Source organism: Leucopleurus acutus, assembly GCF_964270905.1.
Source record: "Leucopleurus acutus genome assembly, chromosome: 9".
Taxonomy (NCBI): Eukaryota; Metazoa; Chordata; class Mammalia; order Artiodactyla; family Delphinidae; genus Leucopleurus; species Leucopleurus acutus.
Window position 1 is genome coordinate 29,475,032 of NC_139144.1, and position 23,377 is coordinate 29,498,408.

A 23,377-nucleotide genomic window follows, 5' to 3' on the forward strand; every position below is an offset into this window, starting at 1 on the left:
AGATTCTGACTTTTAAATTCTCTCATACAACAGTACTAGAATGAAAAAGCCAGCAGACCTATCTCATCGTAAGTGATTCAGAATATAGCATTCCCTTGGTAAGAACAAGTAACACACTACTGAACCGATTATCTGGGGCACACCGATAGACTTATTCCTTTAATTTCCCCTTCATGCAGCATCCTAGTCTGTATATGACCCGTATAGCTGGGAAAATCTAATATCCTATTTTCATATTGCTATAAGCACCTGCTTCTCATCTCTTGAAACTGTCACAGCTTGAGTAAGCCGATTAGACATTTTGGCTCGGGTGGGCTTAGATTGACACAGCCTGTGAACGTGTTCAATTACTCAGCATCACGCTGTAGACTAAGGCAGCAAGAATGTCTTGACTCATCCCTTTGCTGTTACCCAGTTGCTGCAAGAATCAGGAGTTGGTATAATGTGTGTTAGATTTCTACACAGTATTATTTTTTCTTACTGAAAAAAAGGATGAGTTAACTTTCAAAAGGAGCTGTGCATGCCTTCCTCCAAAGCTGTGAATTGTGTCGTCGGCCAGCTACTCCTAGCACGTGAAAAGTCCTTTCACCCGTGTACTCGTGTGTGAGCAACCATGGCAGGACTGCTGCTGCCGGACCACCTCTTCCCTTTCACATGCTGCAGGGAAGTTATGGAGAGATGGAATATTGATTCTTTCAGTAGGAGACATCCTCAAAACATGTGGAATATATAAAGCATGTTTACTGCCTTTGCCATCTTCTTTCAAGTTTTTTGTTTTTTCTCCTTTAGTTTCTTCATTTGTTTCTAATTTACTAACCAGGGTGAGATGAAATCTCACAAAGACGGTGCTTAGCTTTTCCTCAAATTAAGAAATTACCTGAAATTATTTTTGTCCCCAGTACATAGGAGATAAGCCTGACTAGAAGGAATTTATAAATCTGAGTTGACTAAAATATTATAAGACAAAATAAAACCAAGATCTAGATGGTACCTTGGTGCCCTACTCTACCTCTACACTGAAATTAATTTTTAAGTAATTATATATATAGAAAATGTACATGTATATATCATATGTGCATGTGTATACGTGTATATATACATGTATGTATGTGTGCATATATATTGATATATATGTATATATCAATATATAGATCTATAGATAGAGAGAGAGAGAGAGAGATATTTATTCTTGAAATGAATTGCATATATGCGTTTTAGGAGCAAATAAAAGGTTAGAGATTCAGTCCTTTGTCACTGACCATGACTATAATCGATGATTTGTTTAATTCACAATGAATAATACTCACGGCATCTTTTCCTTTCATTATGCATTCTTCTGTTTTTACTGCTGTACTTGGCCAGTGTATCTGGAATAAAAGATAATGGACTGTTATGCAACTGCATATAAAAATAAACCACACGGAAAAACCATTTCATTTTTCTTCTGCAATTCAATACATTTTATTTTGTTCTATTTTTGTTGGTTCTACTTCCTTCTTTGAGAAGATCAAGCAAGACTTTATCTTCTTTATGGCATTATTTGCCAAATTAAGACACTTATCTTTTAGCTTTTATTTTATGCTAAACTTTATTATTACTTATTATTTTTTTTAATCTTTCTGAAGGTTCATCTCAAGTCTCAGGCCTTTAAAGGCCACCCATACTTCAACCAGCACTGCTCTGCACTTAACCTACTGTGACCTCTGCTGTCCAATCTCTCTCCCGAACTTGTCTGACCCCCAAAGGCCAGGAACCTCCTTAAGTTCCCTTTGCATTTTTACCACTTAGCACTGAACCTGGTGTGGTGGACTCTCAATAACATTTGTGCACAAAAGAATGAAAGGATTTATAATGAATGAAATTATAATTCATCCTTTGTTTATAATGTATCACTTCATAATACACCACAAACATCTTTGATTATTTTTAAAACATAATTTAACTCTACCAGTTTCCCACTGGATTTCAGGAAATTTTCGTTGTATTTCAAATTTGTTGGTTTCTTCATTGAAGAGAGAATATATCAAATACCTCTTTTTCATCTCAGATAGTGCCTAGCACTTTGCTGGGACCACAGGCAGAAACCATTAAGTACTTTTTTTTTGGAATGCAAGAAATGGTTTTCTCTATCCTTTTCTTTTCTCAGACTGTTTCTGTTCCTCTTTTTGCTTAAATGATAGATTAATCACACCATGTGCCAGATAGCGTGGCAAGAACTTTTAGTTCTTCTTTCTTCTACTTTATAAACTCATGTGCAGAGGTTTGAGTTTGTTATACTATGCAACTGAGGGCTCATTATTATCATTGGTCTTAAAAGGTCCCTCTCTTATTTTAATTATCTATTTATTTCCTTCCCTTCCCCCCTCCATGTTCTCCCTGCATCCCTCCAGGAGGCAATCACTGTAAATTGTTCCTGGGAAGACTAACAGTTTTTCTGTTGTTTGCATATGTTCTTATAAAGTGTATATTGCTTTTTGTGCATTTTTTAATTTATGTAAATGGTATAATTTATGTAAAGTCTTTCTCATCTTTTATACTAAGAACTGGGTTTTGAAGACCCCTATACAAAGCCCTATGTATACACACAGTCTGTTGTTTCTAACTGCTTTGTAATATTTGGGGTATGGATCCCCCATATTCCCTCTTCTACTCTCCCAATGAGGACACCCAAATTGTCTCCAAATCTCCACCACGGCAAACATCGGCACATCTTCTCCCAATAAAACCTAGAGGAATCAGTTTAATGTTTATGATCTCCATGAACAGCTCATTTCAGTTGCAGTGACTACACCACAAGTGATGGTGTATAAGCTACTTTGGGAAAAGGCTTCTTACCACAATAGTCTGTTTTGTTTTAATAAAGTACTTTATTGACAAGAACCACTCCCTCCCCCCACCCCCCACCAAAAGCAGCAGCACATTTTTGTACACGTCCCTCTGGGATCTGTATAAGAATACCACTGGTATGTATAACCAGGAGCAGAATTACTGGGTCTTAGCGAAGCATACATTTAATGTTTTACTGTAGTGTCAGGTTGCTCTCCAGAATGGTGACATGTTTATACTCTACCAGTAATCCTTGGCATTATCAGCTTTCTAACTTTGTACTGAGCACTTCAGATTCAACATTTAATTTAATCCTTACCAGAACTTTACCTAAGTATTATTTGGGAGCTTCTTTTAAAAAAAATGCATATTTCTCTGTCCAACTCTACAGTGCAGATCTATGGGTGGGAACCAAGGTATACAATTCCCTTAAGTAATTGTAGCAACTGGTAAGTTCTCAAATGTTTCCTGTGCCTCAAGATCTAAAAGCCTCCAGGTTAATAGCTTATCGCCTCACCTGCTGGATCAATCACTCCCCCTCCCCTGACTGAAAAAGCTCAATCGGCTCCCTTTCTTGTGTCTCTTTCTGAATTCCATGGGATCACCTTCTCATGCTAATGTATCATCTTCATGGGCTCTGCTGGTCAGCGATGATGAATTCTATTTTGAGCGATGCTGACTTTCACCAGAACCCCCTATAGTTTTTTGTTCATAGCCTCCAAAGGCCTGTACCTTGGATCTACATGCCCTGGTGTACAATGTCTCTAGAAAAATCTAAAAGGCAAGCAACAGGCATGCCTTCCTATGTGGCACCATTCTTCTGGAGTTGAGTCTGAAGTCTTCTTTCACTGGGACAGGCACTCTCTGATTCTCTTCAGACTTTTCTTTTACCTGAGTGGCCCCTGTAGGCATTTTAGTTTTTGAAATCTGATATACATGTTTGAATCCCAAATATGGTCAAAATTTAAGATTTTTAAAAAAGCTGTGTCCCATACAATATCAGGTTAGGTATTTATATGCTAGATGGGGAAGGGGTTTGTCACTTAACTCACACATTACGTAATCAAATCCAGGCCCTGATACATGAAAAATATTGGGGATTTATAAAAGTGGTGACAATAGCATTTGATTATGATGATCCTTTTATGACTAACTTTATTATCATAGGAGTAAGCACTCTAGGCTTTGAACTATAGGTGTATGACATTACTTTGATGCTATTATTAGTGTAATGAGCCCCCTGAAGTTTCTTACTAACAATAGTCAGCATTCATGTGTTCCTTTGCTTTCATAGTGCAGTATATAAACTTTTAAATAAAAACACAAGCGCTTTTTGTTATGTTGCAACATAGAAAAAAGACAAAAGGAAAAAAGTTGGGATATAAAAGAAAACCAACCAAAAAGTCCAAAGCGCACATAGAATACCCTAGAATCAATGTTCTTCTTTATAGCAGTAGATCTATCAGTGGATCATATATGATTCAGGAAAGATACCACATAAATAAGACAATGTCAGGTTCGACCGCAGGCTTAACATCAGCCTGAGGGAGGTTACCAACACCACTTGACAATAGGATTCTGGAAGTGAAGTTGTAGAATTTATAAACTTCACTTATCCTTTATTTTGGAAAAAATTCAGGCACTGAGCAGTAGGTTTTCTCAGATGATTTCTAAAACTTATTCTAATTTGAGATTCAATTTGGTTTTGGAATTATAATTTTACTGTGGATGCATAAATTATTCAAAAGGATATGCTAGAATGTATATGTGTGTGTAAATACAAATTCATTTTAGGATCATCCATCATTGGAAAGATTTTCATGACTAATTTGCTTACTGACATGAATAAATCGGAGAATACCTCACCAGTAGAGCAGAATAATGCTTTTATATTCTTAACACCTTTAATTTATGAGATGCAGCACTTTTCTTCTTAGAATATTAGCATCTTTTTTTATTCATTTTTCATCATTATGTAAAACGGTGACTTCTTTAAACCGTAGTTCTACAATTTCCAAGTATTAGATAACTAATTCCTTGGAAAAATATACGAAAGTTCAGCTTTTCAATGTTGAAATAGTATCCAGACAATACAACAACCTCAACGTATTACCTCATTCTCCTCAATCATTGCTTCATAAGGATTATTTCCGGGACTATTTGAACATATTGTCTGGGGGGCAATTCTCTAGAGGATTCCTATACTTTATTGACAGCTTTTGTTCCACATTATCTTTTCAAAGAGCCTTGGAAGACAGAGATAGAATCTCCCTTCAGGGCAAATAGAAGATTTGTTTCCTGATCAGGATAATAAAGATAATGTCTCCCTCTGGGCAAAGGTTGGACAGCTTTGCTAGCAAATCCCTTGTAAGACTGGGAGTTTTCTGAGCTGGAGGTTGGTAAAGTGGGTATGACACAAATTCACTGTGTGTACAGCGTCTACTTAGGCTGCTTTGCCCATCCCCTATGGGACTTGAGGAGGAAAAGACAAGATGGAAACACGAGGCTCATGCTACCTGCTGTCCTGTGAGTGACAGAGTCCTCTGTCTCTAGCCCAGGTGTTGTCTTCTGCCAGCATCAATGAAACTATGACAGGCTATCTTGTTGTCTTAAAAGCAAGGTAAAATTTCAGACCCTTCACAGTTCTTGACACAAACAAAAGATCATATATTATGTGCTGGCGAAGACAATACATGGCTTTTCTAGGATTGCCAGAACATGTGTTGTTTCTAGCAGCAAACCTAATAGTGGCAGTTGCTCTAGGAATAATGAAATCATTATTTCAGGCACGTCTTAGAAGACGTTTCCTGATTAACTTTTTCAACAGATAGTATGTCTCCCTCCTTTGATCCTCTATATTGCTTTACTTACTTTTTCTATCTATGACTATAATGATATGTGTACTCAACTTCAGCTCTCTTATTAGGGCTATAAATTACAGAGGGCAAGGCAATGACTTATTGCCCCAGCCCTAAAATGCCTACCTGGCATAAGGCCTTAAATGCAATCCCTGCTCATTCATTGTCTATTGGCAGACTTGTATCAGTCAACATTTCTTTATCACATTCTTCAAAAAGTCAATTCAGTAAAGGATCCTACAATAAAGTGTGAGATATAGATTCACTGACATGAAAATACTGCAAGCAGTATCAAATAAATGAGACAAGTAACTTTCCAGTCTAATCAGGAAGGAAATCCTGCAGGATTTAGCAAGTTTGAGAGACTGGCAGGATTTCTGAGGGTAGAGAAAAGGGTGTTAACCAGATCACTCTGGGTCCATGGAAGGGAGAGAGGTAGAAGATTAAATTATGAACACTCACCACTAAAGTGCAACGCAGGGGAACTCTCCAAATGAACAATGTCATTATATATTTACTCAAGTTTTGCTTTTGTTGTTGTTTATACATTAGTTTGCTTTGGTTTCTTTTCTTTTTTTTTTTTTTTAACAAAATTTAACAGGCTCAGGACTGCATTCAAAGGTCCACTCAGGTGAGAAAAGATCAGAGAATGATCTCACTGGAAATCAAAAGTTATTTTAAAGCCATCATGTACAAATGTTCTGCCAAGACAGTAAGGGAAATGATTTTCCTCATTTGTTTTGGCAGTAAGGATGCCTTTTGGTTCTGCTCCAGAGTATAGCATCAACAAAAACCCATAAAATTAAGCTATTTGTTCTGCATAAAACATTTTTAAAGGCAGTTAAGCAACAGGGTTGTAATGACATTTCCAAATTCTCTGCACCGAGAAAGGTACAAAAAGCAGAAAGTTAAATACACATCATTTCATCACAACACTCCTACAATATAATTTAATTGTTCCAATGCACTTTAACAGGCCATTTACTATTCTTGCATATCTCAAAGGAGAAAAATAAAATAAAAATTAAATTACAAAGTAATTCTTACCCGGACTCCCTACTGAGTCTCCTAATTACACGAGGATTAAGGATTTAACAATTCTATTGTTACAAGATGTTAGGACACTCAGAGATTTTGGAGAGCAAAAACAAATGAACAAAGAAGCAATAATTTAACTGTCTAAAAAACATTATTTCCTTTTTTATTGAAAAAAATTAAATAAAATGATCCAGGTAATATAAGTCTCTCTTCCTTGGAATACATTTAAGTGATTAAGACACTATTATAACTTCATCTAATATTCTCTTCCTAATTCTATTATTCTAATGAAAAACGTTTGTTTATATTTTAGTCTTTCTTTATATATTTTATATCTATATATAGTACCAGTGTCCATCAATGTATATTTTAATGAAAGGTCCTATAAATGTCATTAAAATCAAGAAAATAGATTGAGTATAACACATTAAAAGAGGCCTAATGGTTTATAAATGGTAGTTTTAACCTGACACGTTATCCTTACTGCTTATGCTTTTATACTTAATTACAATGGCTGTCATTATTCAAATAGTTTGTATACCAGAATTATAATCTTTCGGACTATAGACAAGATTTGTTCTTGAAATGTTTATAATCCAAAGCTTTTGAATTAGAACACTATTATTATGACACAAACATTTCCGGCCTTGTGTGTGCCCTTTTTAATGGATGAAATTTACTAAATTGCCATCATTAATGTGAAATACCATTTGCCATTTTATATGCAAATTAGATTTTAATGCCTTTCTCTCACTTAAAAAGATTAAATTCTAAAATTCAAGCATTATTTTTCACCTTGGATTCAGTAAAGTTGAGTAAACGAGAAAAGTATAAATATTTTTACAAACAGAAGTGACTGAGTTATATTTAGAGACATCCAAATTAAGTAGTGTAACTTTAGCTTAAAATAATGGTGGTGAGAGTAATTTTAGAAAAATAAAGCTGAAATTTAGAAACTTGGAGAAAGCCAGGGGTGAAAATTTGTTAAAGTGAATATTTATTAGTAAATATGGAATGTTTTATGACGTCCTATAAAATACAGCTTAAATAAACAAACATTTCCACTTTTGATTTCTTCATGAAATGAAACAAGAAAAGAAGATTTTATACCTCAAACTACTATTGCTACCTCCCTGAGAATAATTTTGATTTGTTTTTCAGGAATCTCAGTACTTCTCAAATGTGCACAGATTGCAAGGGGCTATGTCGATAGGAGACGGACAAGCTAGTCCCTCACCTATGGTTGAAATACCGGAGCCTCGTGGGGAACTCAACTTTGCCGTTAAGTTAACAGTTCCTTCTCACACTTGTCAGTGGTTTTCCTCCACTACTGTCACCAACCACTAACTGTTCCACTAGTCTCTTAACCATTACGAAGGTAAACGTTAGTCATGCAAAGGGAATAAGAAGCAAGAGGAAAGAAACACCTCATGACAAAAGGCAGAACTAACAGTACACTGAAGACCACCTTGGGAGACACGGAGTTCACACCAGAGCAGCAGCCTGGTTCTCAACACTGTGACGTGGTGGAAAGACCTTAGGCTTCCAAGACAGGTGAACCTGGTTTTAAGTTCTAACTGCTACTTACTGGCCTCATGGCCCTATTCTCCTCTTCCTTCCATTCACCCAACATGCTGCTGCTAAAGCAATCATGCTGAACTACCATTCTGATTGTGTTTTACACGTATTCAGACTCTCCCACTGGCTCCTGCATTGCCTAGAAGATTAAGTTTCAACAGCACAGCAGTCAATATTCTTCAGGATCTGGTCTAAACCCCATTTCCATCCTTAACTCTCATTCTACCCTGTTGATACCCTCATGCCCCCACCTCACCTATCTACTTCAGCCAAGTCATTACTTCAAAGTGCTCTAAAATGTCTGACCTTCTTCCCTGTACTCTCTCTGTTCCCACTACCTATCTGTGTGAATCAAAATTCCAACTACGATTCAAAGTCCAATTTTAAATTATATCTCCTCCAGGAAACCTCAACTCCCAGCTTCTGTATACTTTCTTAGCATTTTACTTGGGCCTTTGTTATAGTTCTATTCAAACTGTGCTACCTGTGACAGATGTGTATGTATGTATCTTCTCCATTGCATTAGAAATATTTTAGGGTAGGGACTGTTTTATTCATCTCTGCATACTTCGTATCTCCATGACTGTTTCTAGAACTTAGTTGAATCACCTCTAAAAATATGAAGTACTCTTCTACCTCAGTTAGAAATGGCAGCACATAGGAATCATGTGCTGATTCTATGTCTTGTTTAGATAATAACCATGATAGCAAATATTTGGATAATACTTACTATGTTTCAGGCACTGGCCTAGGCAACTAATAAGTCAATAAACTGTCTTATAAAAGCTGTGAGATAAATACTATGATTATCTCTCTTTTACAGATGAGAAAACTGAGAAATAGAGTTATGGAATAAGCTGACCAAGATCACTCATTGCCTAAGTGCTGGACCAGATACGGGAGTTCAGGCAATCTGGCTATAAAACGTGTTCTTTGCTATTACATTCTGCTACTTTTCAAAAGGTCTCATAATATCTGCAAATGAAAATAAGTTAAAATAAAACAAAAAAATAATCTGTTGGCTCTTTCTGTCAAATATCAAAAAAAAAAATGTAGCTGTTGATCCATTATATCTCATTCTAGAAATGAAATGTTGATCAGAAAGAATGAAGACAAACTTTCAACCAATAAAGAAACACAAATAAAGGTACCATGGCTAAGGCTTCTTTATGGTAATACAAATAAACCTGATAAATATGAATTAGGAAATAAATTTTTCTCATGGAATATGGAAAACAGCACAAAAATGTTTTCAATAATTGTTAGGTGCTATATGAAAAAACTTTACTTTGTGTAATATCTAGAGGGATTTTTAAGTCATTACTAGTTTTGGTTTACTAATTAATATTATTATTTACCATTTTGAAATATTATCATATATTATTGAAACATTTTAGAGTCACAGGAAAAGTTTTTTTAAATCCTCTTTTAAGAATTGCTTGAATTACTCAATAATTGTGTAAATTTTACTCTTAAATGCTCCTTAAATGCTAGCAATATACCAGGATGTTTTGTATTTATTCCCTTGCTTCCCTTTCTTGATCATATTTTTAACATACACAGTTTTTTATGAATTACACGTTTAACGCTAAAAAAAGCAACTCATTAATTTTGCATGCATATATTTAAATCCCCTTAGATTTAACTCAAATTACATTTCACCAGACTGAAGTTCAAACAACTATGCATCATGTAAAAATAACATTTAGGGCTTCTCTGGTGGCGCAGTGGTTGAGAGTCCGCCTGCCGATGCAGGGAACACGGGTTCGTGCCCCGGTCTGGGAAGATCCCACATGCCGCGGAGCGGCTGGGCCCGTGAGCCATGGCCACGGAGCCTGCGCGTCCGGAGCCTGTGCTCCGCAACGGGAAAGGCCACAACAGTGAGAGGCCCGCGTACCGCAAAACAAAAACAAAAAACATTTAATATTGCTGAGTGTACAGCTGCTAACTAGACAATTTAATAATAACATAATAAACTTTCATTATCTCTTTTGGCCACATCTTGATATTGCACTAAGTATAAATAAATTGGGGGTGGAGAATATGAGAAGAAACAGGTACATTCCTTTTCAGATGATCTAGATTGGAAGTTCTTCCTCAATACAAAATGATAATTTTAAAATTAAGTAGTGACTGAAAGGAAATTTAATGAAGAAGATTTTTTACTTTCCCAGTGGTCCAGCAGTTAAGACTCCGTGCTTCCCATGCAGGGGGTATGGGTATGATCCCTGATTGGGGAAGTTCTGCATGCCATGCAGTGCGGCCAAAAAAAAAAAGCCAAAAAGCCAATTTAAACATGGATAGCTTTTTTTTTTTTTTTTTGCGGTACGCGGGCCTCTCACTGTCGTGGCCTCTCTCGTTGCGGAGCACAGGCTCCGGACGCGCAGGCTCAGCGGCCATGGCTCATGGGCCCAGACACTCCGCGGCATGTAGGATCTTCCCAGACCAGGGCATGAACCCGTGTCCCCTGCATCCCCAGGCAGACTCTCAACCACTGCGCCACCAGGGAAGCCCCACATATTACATTTTAAAAGATATTAAAAACTAAGAAATAAATGGAAAGTGAGAAAGTGGGGAAAATGGGCTTTGGCTACTCTTCCAAGGTGACTGATCCCAGGGGAAGAAGCAGGGATGTGGTAGCACCAAGTAGATATATGTTTATGGTGGGACTTTTTAAATGAGAGGTCTGTATCCTGCTTATAAAATGATGGGCTAGACAAAGTGGTCTGACCTGAGGTAATTCTGCCTCCCGGGGGGTATCTGACAGTGTCTTGGAGACTTTTTGATTATCATGACTCAGGGGCAGCATTCTACTGGAGTGTATTGGATAGAAGCCAGGGATACAGCTAATCATCCTACAATGGCACAGGACACTCTCTGCTCCAACCTAGACTTATTCCAAATGTTAACAGTATTGAGGTTAAGAAACCCAAAGATAAAGCAGGAGAGATTAAAGATATAATAACAGGTAAATCATTGAAGGAGTAAGGTCCAGGAAAGACAGGAGGAGAACTTGGCCAAGAAGCAGAAACATCACATCTGCAGAGCCTGGACAGCACTGAGGCACCAACTCTCATTCTTTTTTTTTTTTCTCCCCCCGCTACGCGGGCCTCCCACTGCTGCGGCCTCCCCCGCTGTGGAGCACAGGCTCCGGACGTGCAGGCTCAGCGGCCATGGCTCACGGGCCTAGCCGCTCTGCGCCACGCGGGATCTTCCCGGACGGGGGCACGAACCCGTGTCCCCTGCATCAGCAGGCCGACTCTCAACCACTGTGCCACCAGGGGAGCCCTCTCATTCTTAAGTCTACTTTTTTTAAACAGACTGTCTATGAAGTAGACCTTGTCTAACTCTGCTGTTACTGAAAATAAATGCAGAACGTCTATGTGGAGTTTTATTGCTAACCATTCTGTGGAAATAGGCAAGAAAAGTACAAAATAACAAATGCAGGTGGGGTGAAGTCACCTCAGAGTTAATGTAGCTTACCTCTCAGAATTCCTCACGAGTACCCAGCCCTTCTGTGGCCCTGGGAGGGGCGTTAGCAATTTTGAAATTTAAGTTTGAATTATATTTCCTGAAGTGGCCCAGCAAACTGTATATACTTCAGGCCCCACAAAACAAGGATTTACCCTTGAATGCAGCAAAGTTATTCAATTTAATAATTTGTGTAGCTACTTTCCTTGACATCCTTGCTGGATGGAACCCTGAAGCTTCAACAGCCAGCTACTGTTCTATTTAGCTCCCTAAGATGCAGTTCATAAATACTCATCACTCTCCAGCTTTCTTATCCTTATATAGTCTTCACAGGTCATTTCCTCCATTAAAGCAGTCTTTCTAGCATTAAAGGCCTCAGGGTACAATTAGGCCAAAACAATCAAGGATAAGTAGGTTATTCAATTTCCCCTACTCTAAAGCAGAATCACATTAAAGTGGGAAGCTGCTAACTCCTGGCCTTAGTTCCACATAGGAAATGAGGGCTCAGGAAAACTGTTATGAGATTTTGTGTACATAAAAGTCATCTAGAAAGCGTGTCATAAATGTGGATTTCAGGGACCCACTCCATGAGAGCTACAGGATCCAGATCGAAGGACAGCAATTTAAGAACTACTTCCTTAATGCAAAGATTCTTAATCTTCTGGGTGTCGGATCCCTTGAAGGATCTTTCCATATTCACATACTTATAATGTTAATATGGAGATTTTATTAGTTTGCTATGGCTGCTATAACAAGATGTTACAGACTGGGTGGCTTAAATAACAGAAATTTCTTTTCTCATAGTTCTGGAGGCTAGAAGTCCAAGTTCAAGGTGTTGGCACCTCTGGTTTCTTCTGAGGCCTCTCCTTGGCCTGCAGATGGCTGCCTTCTCACTGTGTCCTCACATGGCCTTCCCTCTATGGGCACATATCCCTGATGTCTCTTTAATGTACCCAAATTTCCTCTTTTTATAAGAACACCAGTCAGACTGGATTAGGCCCACCCTAATTGCCTCATTTTAACTTAATCACATCTTTAAAGTCACATTCTCAGGACTGGGAGTTAGGGCTTCAACATATGAATTAGGGGTTGGGGGGGAGGAAATCATCCCATAACAGAGATTATTCCATGGCCCCCATTCTAACCACCCCTAGCTTAGCTATTCCTTCAAAGAACTGGAGTGTGCACATGATCTACCCGAGAGAAAAAGAAGGGGGTCACGTGGTGAACACCACAGTTAGGAGGAAAATGACCATCCAAAAAAGGGAGAGGAAAATCCACTGAATTTGTCTGGAAGAAGGAGGTCCTTGATGGTCTTAAAGATTTATGTGTGTATACCTGGAAAAGACGAAAACTCCAATTTGAAAAGATATATGCCCCCCAATGTTCACACCAGCACTATTTACAATAGCCAAGACATGGAAACAACCTAAATGTCTATCAACAGATGAATGGATAAAGAAGATGTAGTATATATATACAATGGAATATTACTCATGAAATAATGTCATTTGTAGCAACATGGATGGACCTAGAGATTATTATACTAAGTGAAGTCAGAGAAAGACAAATAGCATATGATATCGCTTATATGTGGCAACTAAAATATGACACAAATAAACTTATTTACAAAACAGAAATAGACTCACAGACATAGAAAACAAACTTATGGTTACCAGAGGGGACAGGCAGTGGGGGGAGAGATAAATTAGGAGTTTGGGATTAGCAGATATAAACTACTATATATTAAGTTGATAAACAACAAAGTCCTACTGTATAGCAGAGGGAACTATATTCAGTATCTTGTAATAACCTATAATGGAAAAGAATCTGAAAAAGAATATATGTATACACATATATACATAACTGAATCACTTTGCTGTACATCTGAAACATTGGAAATCAACAATACTTCAATTAAAAAATCCCCAAAAATGATGTGTGTGTATAATACAAATATTGCATATTTATGTTTTATATATATAAATAAATATACAATTTTATAATATATATTTTAGATAGACATTGAGAGAGAGAGAGAGCAATCATCTCTTTTGAGAACTGCAGAGAAAATAAAATTAAGGGTGATAGAAAAAAAAAGGAAAGAGTTTAACACATTATGTGTCTCCACTTCATCCTGCAAATAAAATAGTAGCCAAAGGACATAATGCAAAAAGGACAAATAGAACTTGTGGAGATGCCAAAGAAATATGAGCAACATTTTGGAAGTTCTACAACATATGGACAGGTGTTGACTGGCTTTCCACATGAGAAAAGCTGAAATCTAAATGCCTGCAAGGTGAAGGGAGCCAATAAACAAGCTGATTCATGAAAAAGAACTTGAAAAATTCTCAGGAATTAGAAGTCTAGGGCTCTTCTGAAAATGGGAAAAGGGGTGGGTGTGGGTGAAATCAGGAGAAATCGTTCAACGTCTGTATAATAAACAGCAGGCCAGACAATTGAGAACAAAACTCTGCCTTATAGAAGTCCCAGAAAGAGAGTCAGGAGGAAAATGGAAAAGAAGGGAAAACATCAAAGAAATAATAACATTTTCCAGAGCTGAAGGCCAAGGCTTTCCCCTGCAGAAGGCCCACTGTGTCTCAACACAGTGAATGAAAAACAGATCAAACCTTAAAGAAAATCTGAGAAAATGTTAAAACATAGAAGGGCATGAGGACAGGATTAGGGGAACAGGGTGGCAGGAAACAGCTTATAAATAAAATTTTGAAATTAGAATGGTATCGCACTTCTCTGCAGCTATACTCGAAGTCTGAAAACAATGGAACACTATCCTCAAAATTCTAGAGCAAATGATTTTCATTCTAGAATTTTACATGCATCTACCAATTCTGTGTGGAGTCCGAAAAATCTTATTTTTAAACATTAAAAATACCTCCAAAGTTTACTTTGGATCTTTCTTCAGCAAGCTAATTGAAGGTGTGTTTCAGTAAAATGTCAGACTAAACTACAAAAGAATATCACACAAGTGGGAGGTTGAGGGGATGCTCCAGCATGATGCTGAAGTTCAACTCTGGGCTGACAAGAGAATCGGGAAGGACGCATCTCATTTAAAAACCAAAAACTGATTTGGAAAGCCATACGGTTTACAATATTAAGAGGAGTATAAGAACTCTGGTAGAAAGTTTGGTGAAAAATGAGTAAAAGTAATCTAAGCAAATGAAACAAAGAGGAAATATTTCATCTGGGGTGGCGGGAAGAAGTGTGATCCATTTTCCCAATTATAATAATGTAAATAGTTATTACTTAGCTAAAAGTTGTGGTACAGCTCTACTGGGAAGATGACCAGGCAGATGAGTAGGGGTTGCTGGTGAAATAGTGCAGATATTTTAGCTACGGTACTGCAAGAAAAGAAAGCTAAAATCCTCATCTTCCTTTACAGAAAGTCAACAGATATTATCTAAAATTAACAATACCAAGGAAGAACAGTACACAAATGTTACTTAGACATATGGAGGTAAGAACCAGAAGAAATGAGAGTTTTACATGATTTCCTCCAGAGATGAGGAACTGTCAGGGATGAAGGTATGCTGCTTTTTATGATACATTGTTTTAAAAATGCCTTTAAAAAATATGGACATCATACATTTCGACAAACATAAAAATAAATAAGTAAATTATAAAGAAAATGTATTATGTAATACATTTATGCCAAAAATATCCTATGGTCTATAAATATTTCTGCATGTTTTATATAAGGTTGATATATCAATATTTCTGGAAACATATTACCTCAATTCAACTCTATAAGCGTAGATTATAAGAACCATTTTTCTTCTTACAGTTAATCTTTCTCAGAAAAGTTGGGTGCTCGCCTATTTTAATACTTTAATCCTTCAGGTTTAAAAAGCATCCACCTGAATTAGTGATCTTACCAACAGAAATACATGAGTTAGCTATACTGAGTTCACACATCCGTATTTCTTCAGGATGGGATTTCTGGAGTAATAAGGCCTAAAGGTACTTTAAATCAGCATATTCCAAACCCAGGTGTCAGGACAGTGGGTGTGGTGACAAGGGCCATCAGGCAAGAGAAACGTCCAGTGCACCAATCAGAAGTCTTCTGGGGACACAGAGATCTGTAGTGTGCTAGAAAAGTTCATTCTCCATCATTTGTAACTTTTTCTCAAAATGATTTTAATGAATATTTTATTTCAATAATATTATCACTCAGAATGTGAAATGGCCAAGACAATGAAAAATCTAGTCCAAGTAAAACCCACGCAAGAAGCTATCTCTCTTACTCCTTTTCTTTCTCTCCTGAAATATAGTTTGCTGTTTCCATACCTCTCTATAGTCACTGCCGATGTGTTCTAAGCTGAGGGAATACACAAGATCCTTGCCTCCCACGAAGAGTCTCTCTTGATATTCATCCAGCAGCATTGTCTGGAGATCAAGAAATCCAAAAGGGCTATGGAAGACTGACGTTCTGTTTAGATCCAAGAGCTCTGAAATACAAAACAAAATGTACACTAAATACAAGAGAAAATATAAATACCTTTATAACACTCTTCTCATGGCTCTATTTTCATACCTATTAATACTGTGCAATTAACATTCATTTTATCATAAATACAAAGTCTTTAAAATTTATTACTTAAAAAGATTAAAAATATATAGTGCATCAACAATACTTAATTGTGTATTTGAAAATTGCTAAGATAGTAGATTTTAAAAGTTCGAATCAACAGAAAAGTATTCTAACTATGTCAGGTGATGGATATTAACTAAACTTATTGTGGTAAGCATTTCTTGATATGTACATATATCAAATCAATATGTTGTAACCTTACACTAATACAACATTATACATCAACTATAATTCAATAACACTGGAAAAAAATTTTTAAATATTTGTTCAGTGTGTAAAAAAAAGTACAACGGAAATAAGTTGTGATATGCACAAATTAACATCTTTTATAAGTTTATTAATTGAAAAGCTTTGATTCAACTTAATAGGTAAGGTAAATATCCTACGTTTTTAAATACAGAAAGAATTATTTTTCACAAACTTTAATGTAAAGTGCTACACAGAAAAGTCATTCCATTATGACTTTTATATTTACTTTTCTATGTATAACAAAAATCCCAATTCTACAATAAATATTCCCAAAGCAAGTCCAGTTAATTCCAGATGAACAACAACTCAGAAAAAATGTTTCCACTTGAAACTGGTTTTGAAAGTCATGTCCAAAATCAAATTGTCCAAGAATGGAAACTATCAGTGTTGTTAATGTGGTAGTATTCAGTACAGTGGGAATGACTGTTAAAACTGATGGGGATCTACTTTCTACCACTGTGATTTGGGCTGGTGTTTATGCATTCACCCCTACTTCAGAAATTACAAATTATTTGTTTTAGTTAACATACATTTAATTTTAGAAAGCCAGAATCTGGCAAACCTCTCATATGTGTGTATTTGTTTGTTTGTTGAAGCTATTTAATTGCATATGGCAGTTCACTACTTAAGGTTGGTAAATGATAATGTGAGAGCCTTTGAGGATGAGAGAGAATTAATACGAAACCCTGCATGTTGAAGATTTCTTAAAGAGGCTCCTTGGAAATATTGACAAGTTAGAAGATAACTTCATTTCCCAAAGGTCAGCTCCTAATGCATCTGACAAAGAAGGTGAAATACTGGTAACCAGAACACTCAAACCCAGACAGCAGTATGAAATATGAAAATCGATAGCACTTTGTCCACTCTTACACTGCCTATTTCTGAGAAAAGAGAAATGAAGTATCTTTTCCCCTCTATTATGAATGTATTAACTTCTATTTGTCTACTCTGAAACTGTTGATGTCCAAAGTTTTGTGGAATGGGGCTAACTTTAAACCTTTAGTTAAAACAACCAATTTTGCTAACATCAAATTATCATTTATAAAGGTAAAACTTGTGATACTGAATCATTTGACCATTCACCTAAATAAAGAACTTAAAGTTTTGAGGGACAGATGGAAATAGTAATAAGGTGCTTTATTTAGGGAAGATGAAAATAGGAATTTGAGAGATTAGGCGTTCTTGAATCCTGGAAGACAAATTTTTCCCACTCAGTAATTTTGTCAAGGTAGCATCACACTGTTTTCCTTCCTAAATAGGCATTCACAAACAGAGATGTGTATTTTAGGGATTCAATACTATAACAAAAATATAAATCAGAGCTCTCCACTGCCATTACACTTTGTCTTCACATGTATTCACTTATGGTTTTACAACAGGGCTGCTAAGTGGAGTATTTTCCAGAGAAGGCTCCCCAGTTATTCTAGTATGTTGCTATAATTCCTCAAGCTTTATGCATGGTGCAATCATTATCTGAAAAGATTCAACTGTTCAAAGAATGGTTATACACTAGCTAGAATTAGCAGCTCTCTAAACTACAGACTTACCAAACACAGTACTGTACAAAGCTTAGAAGAATAAGTTGGCTGGAAAATGAGAGAAAGCCAGGAAAGGAATGAAACATGAGGGCGCTACCCTAAAGTGCTGCCACAGTGGAGTAGTCAGTGCCAATTTTTAAAAGTATGAATTGGAAAGAGAGGCAGCTCAACCAGTAAAGGAGGCACTCCATAAATGAATTCCATCTAGGGATGGAATGACCTTGCTTTTTCCCAATGAGTCATTAGGACTTCATTACCTCTGTATATAAATAGAGATATAGACATCAAAACTTCTACTTGTTTTTATGACTTGCCAATTTCTGCAATGCATACTATGCTTACTATAATTTTTATAGTGTAAAGGTCATCGTTCCTGTTTCTTTGTCAGTAATAGAGACTAACTACTGGCCCATCAGTCTTATTTTCTTCTAATCAAATTTTATTCTGACCCATCTTCCCATCGCTATGACGAAGTCGATCCCATGAGACCACAAAGATGAACTCATGTTCCTGTGGAGATGTAGACTGGAAAATGCAAAGGGAAAAATTTCAACAAATGCAAATTTTTTTTTTTTTTTTTTTTTTTGCGGTATGCGGGCCTCTCACTGTTGTGGCCTCTCCCGTTGCGGAGCACAGGCTCCAGACGGGCAGGTTCAGCGGCCACGGCTCACAGGCCTAGCCGCTCCACGGCATATGGGATCTTCCCAGACCGGGGCACGAACCCATGTCCCCTGCATCAGCAGGCGGACTCTCAACCACTGCGCCACCAGGGAAGCCCCAAATGCAAATTTTTTAACTGTTCATTTCTTACAGCCTTTACATGTATCAATTTTTTTCACCACAGTAAACAACCACAGTGTAACCGTCTGAATTACCACTGTCCTTTATTTTACTTATGAAGAAACTCAGGTGCCCAGAGAATAAATGACCATCCTACAGCTATATACTATTACAATGAAAAATCACTCAAATTACAAAAAAAAACAAAAATGAGAATTAAAGTACAACAGATGTATATGCCATAATGAAAGTCCTGTAGGCTGAGAATCTGAAGAGCCAGGTTCTGGTCTTGGCTTCGCCATTAATTACCTGAGTAACTATGAACAACCACTTAACCTCTTTAGATTGGTTTCCTCACATGTTAATCACCCTTGTACACTCAAAATTATTAATTCTTTGACTAAATTGCATTTTTGAAATGGAGGTGATAAAACATTGCTGAAAAAAAATAAACCCAACCACAGATATTTTACGGCCTTTCAAAGTACAGTGCTGCATCTATATTTTTTGGAATCTTAACAAATGGAGGGAGTGATCAACGAACAAGTCTGCATAACCCACGACCCTTATTTAAGCTTGCCTAAAAGGAAGTAGTTAAAATATTCATTTATTACTTTTCATATATTTAAATGATTACAGGGTCAGGGAATACTTTTAGGTTATCAGGAATTTTGGAGCTAATTTATTTTGATTCATTCATATCACCTCAGAGGAAGTTGCTGCCGAGGTATGTTTGGATACATAAAATTGAATATCATGTACATGTCTTAGGTAGTAAGTTAAGAAATTTCATTTCACTTATGAAGACACTTCCTGGGATAATTCCTAACTTATTTTTTTTAAATATAAGATCCAATAAACAGACTGCAGTTTTCTTTAAACATGTTCCCAATATGAGAGCTGTGCATTGAATGTTTCTGTAACTCTCCACTTTGACCATCACCACCCAACAGAATAATGCCAACGACTGATTCCTAAGAAGTTCAGGCTCTTCCGTGGAAATTTCAGAATCAAGGTACTAACCACTGTCTGTGATTCTCCAACATCCTCGACTTTAAGTCAGGAAAGGTTAAAAGTACCCATTATGCATAAATATTTGTGTTTTAGACATATATCTGGAGTAATGGACACAGAGGAACATTTTTTAAAGGTTGTGCGTATTTATGCTTTAATACTAACTCTAATTTTCTACTTTTATTTATTTGATTATTTAACTTGCATCTTTCCAAAAAGGATCTGAGATGACTCATACAAATATATTCAGTTGAACAAAAAAATATACGGCTAGGGGTGCTAAAATGAAGGGAAATAAAAAACGAAGAAAATAAGATGGGAACGCTGGAATAAATGCTATTAAGTGAAAGTTATTCTCTAATATCCTATACACTGTTAAAGTGAGTATCAAAATCGACCCCAGGCTTCTTAAAATTCAAATTAAAAGTCACTATAATACAGGAGAAAAACTATATCAATTGCTTAAGAGTACTGCCTGATGTGATGATCAATTTTAGGTCTCAACTTGACTAGATCAGGGTTGCCCAGATATTTGGCTAAATATCTCATTTAATCATGGGCACTTCCACGAGGTAAGACCTACAACTACCTCCGTTTTCTAATTGCAAAGAGAGCTTTTAAGAGATTCAGTGCACAGCTAAGGTTATTTGGTCATTGTTGGTGCCAAAATTTGAATAAGAGGTTGACTGGAGAGCTTTGCTATTAATGATCCATGTGAGATGGGGTGTTTATCACCACTGTATACTCACAGAGCTTAGTCATCCCCAATTCTGGTCCCCAGAGATGAAGAGCATCAAGATTGTTTGACTTGTTAAAAGCTTGCTCCTTATAAACAGTGACTCCATAACCTTATATAGAAAACTCCCTATAAAAGCAACTAAGTCTAGTCTATTAAGGGATTATGATGTTTCTGAACTTGAATACATTTTTGCAGAGCTTGATATTAATAATAAAGTAAAACGGAAGGTCTTCCCAATATTCAATAGCTGTGATTGATATAATTCAAAACAATTCGACAGCAAGAACATCAAAAGGAAAATTTAGGTTAATATCAATTTTAATTATTTTTAATTTTAATTATTTTAATTTTTTAATGTATTTAATGTATTTTTAATGTATTTAATGTATATAATGTATTTTTAATGTATTTAATGTATTTAATATATTTAAAATATTTAATGTATTTAAAAAGCTGTCTCAAATGACTACGGACGTGTTCATGTTGCTTTATTAATTGGTGACATTTTCAGTTTTATACATCTTACTTTAAGAAAACTGAAATGTTTGTAGATAACTTGTGATAGAGTTTCAAAATGATTTGAAAAATTTTTTGGTATATACTTAGGCAAACAAAACAAAACAAAACAAAACAAAAACCTCAAGCAGGAAGCTTCCCTCCTTCTTTAAGAATATTTCCTCATTTTAGTTTTAGAGCCAGCATTTTAAGTCATAATAGTGGTCTTAGCACCAAATTATAGTCCGTGGACTTGGTGTATTTACCAAGCAATGGCTGACCTATTTATCCCTCTGCACTGCTGCAAGCTGCTTCGATGAAAGAATCAGAAAACATACAGGAAGAGGGGAACAAAGAAACTCTAATCTCAGGTAATCTCCAGAAAACACAGTGCAAATAATGGACAGTGCTGACTGCATAAACCGGAGGAAGCTCATCTTGAGTTCTTCCTACTCTAAAAACAACACGAATTACTTGGGGGAGGCAGTGGACAAAGAAACAAGACTAAACTGGGATGCACCAACTCAGGGTTCATCCGGAAATTTTCTCAAGGGGGAACTAATTATTATTGCTAAGCTGCCTGCTAATTATCAGCTGTCAATGAAGGCATACTCAGAGGATTTAGTCATTTCCTCTCATGGTCTTTCTTTTAAAACTGCAAGGGAAATAGTTTTGAAACTCACTGACATCAATATAATATAGAGACAGTTCTCCTCACTTTGTCAAAATATAATTAAATTCCACACATCCATGTACAAGATGGGGGAGGACAGAGTACATATTTTTAAGTTCTCAAACAAAAAATAGATCTCCTAGGGATGGGTGTTTCCTTTTTTGAATGCATACGTCTACCAGTCACCTGCAAAGTAGTGACTTCCTGAGACCCAGGACTTTAAACTTTTTATTATTTTCCAAATCAATTCTTTTATTCAATGTCTTAAAGTTAATTCAACAATAAAATATTGAATCACACACAAAGTCAGCATTATTAAAGAAAATGAAATGTAGAAATAAAGGTTAGAAATTTCTTCAACTTCTTAACAATTCCAAAGGAAAAGGTTTCTTACTACATGCTTTGATGATTTTGACAGACCTGATCAATACTCACTAATGGCTTGTAATAAGGTTGAAACAGAGTGGTAAAGAAATAAGCAATTAACTTTTTTTTAAGTGTAAACAGGGCTTCCTAATTGGTCTTTCCAGCAATGGACTGTGGCCAGCCTTTCAGGCACTTTCTGAACTTTTAGATTTCTATCTTTCTTACAAGTCAAAGGTCCACAACAGGCATTGTGGTGTTCCAACTTTTAATCATAAACTGCTTCCAACAAAAGCAGAAAAAGTTCAAAAGTACACATGAATAGCCTAGGCATTAAACAGCCTTTTACTTCCTTGGTCAAGGAAAATAATACTGTCAGAATTTTAATATTCCTTATGTTCCTATCTTATATAAATTATCATTATTCAGTGTTATACACGATATTCTGCCTTACAGGTCTCTGAACGAACACAAGGGCACCATGGGACAAAGGTTACACAGAATCACTGTCTATGCATGTACTGTCTATGCATGTACTGTATGTGTGTGAGTGCACATACTTAAATCATTGAACTGAACAAAATCATAGACTATAAAGTGCTACTCCATAAAAGTCAATGATTTAACAATTTTTGATTGCCTCCTAAATATTTAATTACATTTTATTCCAGTGGAGGCCAAAGGAGCAAGTCCTAAGTGAACAGCTTCCGAAGCTGAGCCTGCAGGCCAGAGGGACCCTGACCTGGGACCACCCTGTGTCCTTCATTCAACATTCCTTTGGGGCCTTGTAAACTAGGACATGTTATTCTAAATATAATGGAAAGGCCCTCAAAGGTTTTAAGAGCAAGTACATGACTGGATTTATTTTTAAAATACCAAATGGTTTTGATGTGCATAATTGCCAGCAGGGGGCAAAAGTTGAATAAAAGGTATGGGGAAAAAAATATATATATATATATTATAAGCAGGTGAGGAGAATGATAGTAGTAAAGCATGGTGCACTGTGACGGCAGAGCCCTGAAAGATTAAGTGGAAGAAAGCTAGCCATCAAATTTTACACAATACAGTAAAAGTCTTTTTTAAAATTTAAGCTGTTTAGGATTGGGGTAACAGATTGTAATTCATTTTGATGAAACATTCAATGCA

The 23,377-nt window shown here is 36.4% G+C and overlaps 1 protein-coding gene across 1 annotated transcript in view; it reads right to left on the reverse strand.

The window, feature by feature from the left end:
• The window catches only part of SEMA3E (semaphorin 3E), a gene marked incomplete at its 5' end in the record, with an annotated part of 261,632 nt that overhangs the window by 92,590 nt on the left and 145,665 nt on the right, over positions 1–23,377 (reverse strand). Inside the window, 2 exons of the mRNA XM_082846435.1 lie at positions 1,308–1,367; positions 16,077–16,237. Of these exons, the coding sequence (XP_082702561.1) occupies positions 1,308–1,367; positions 16,077–16,237 (221 nt within the window). The remainder of the gene's footprint in view (positions 1–1,307; positions 1,368–16,076; positions 16,238–23,377) is intronic.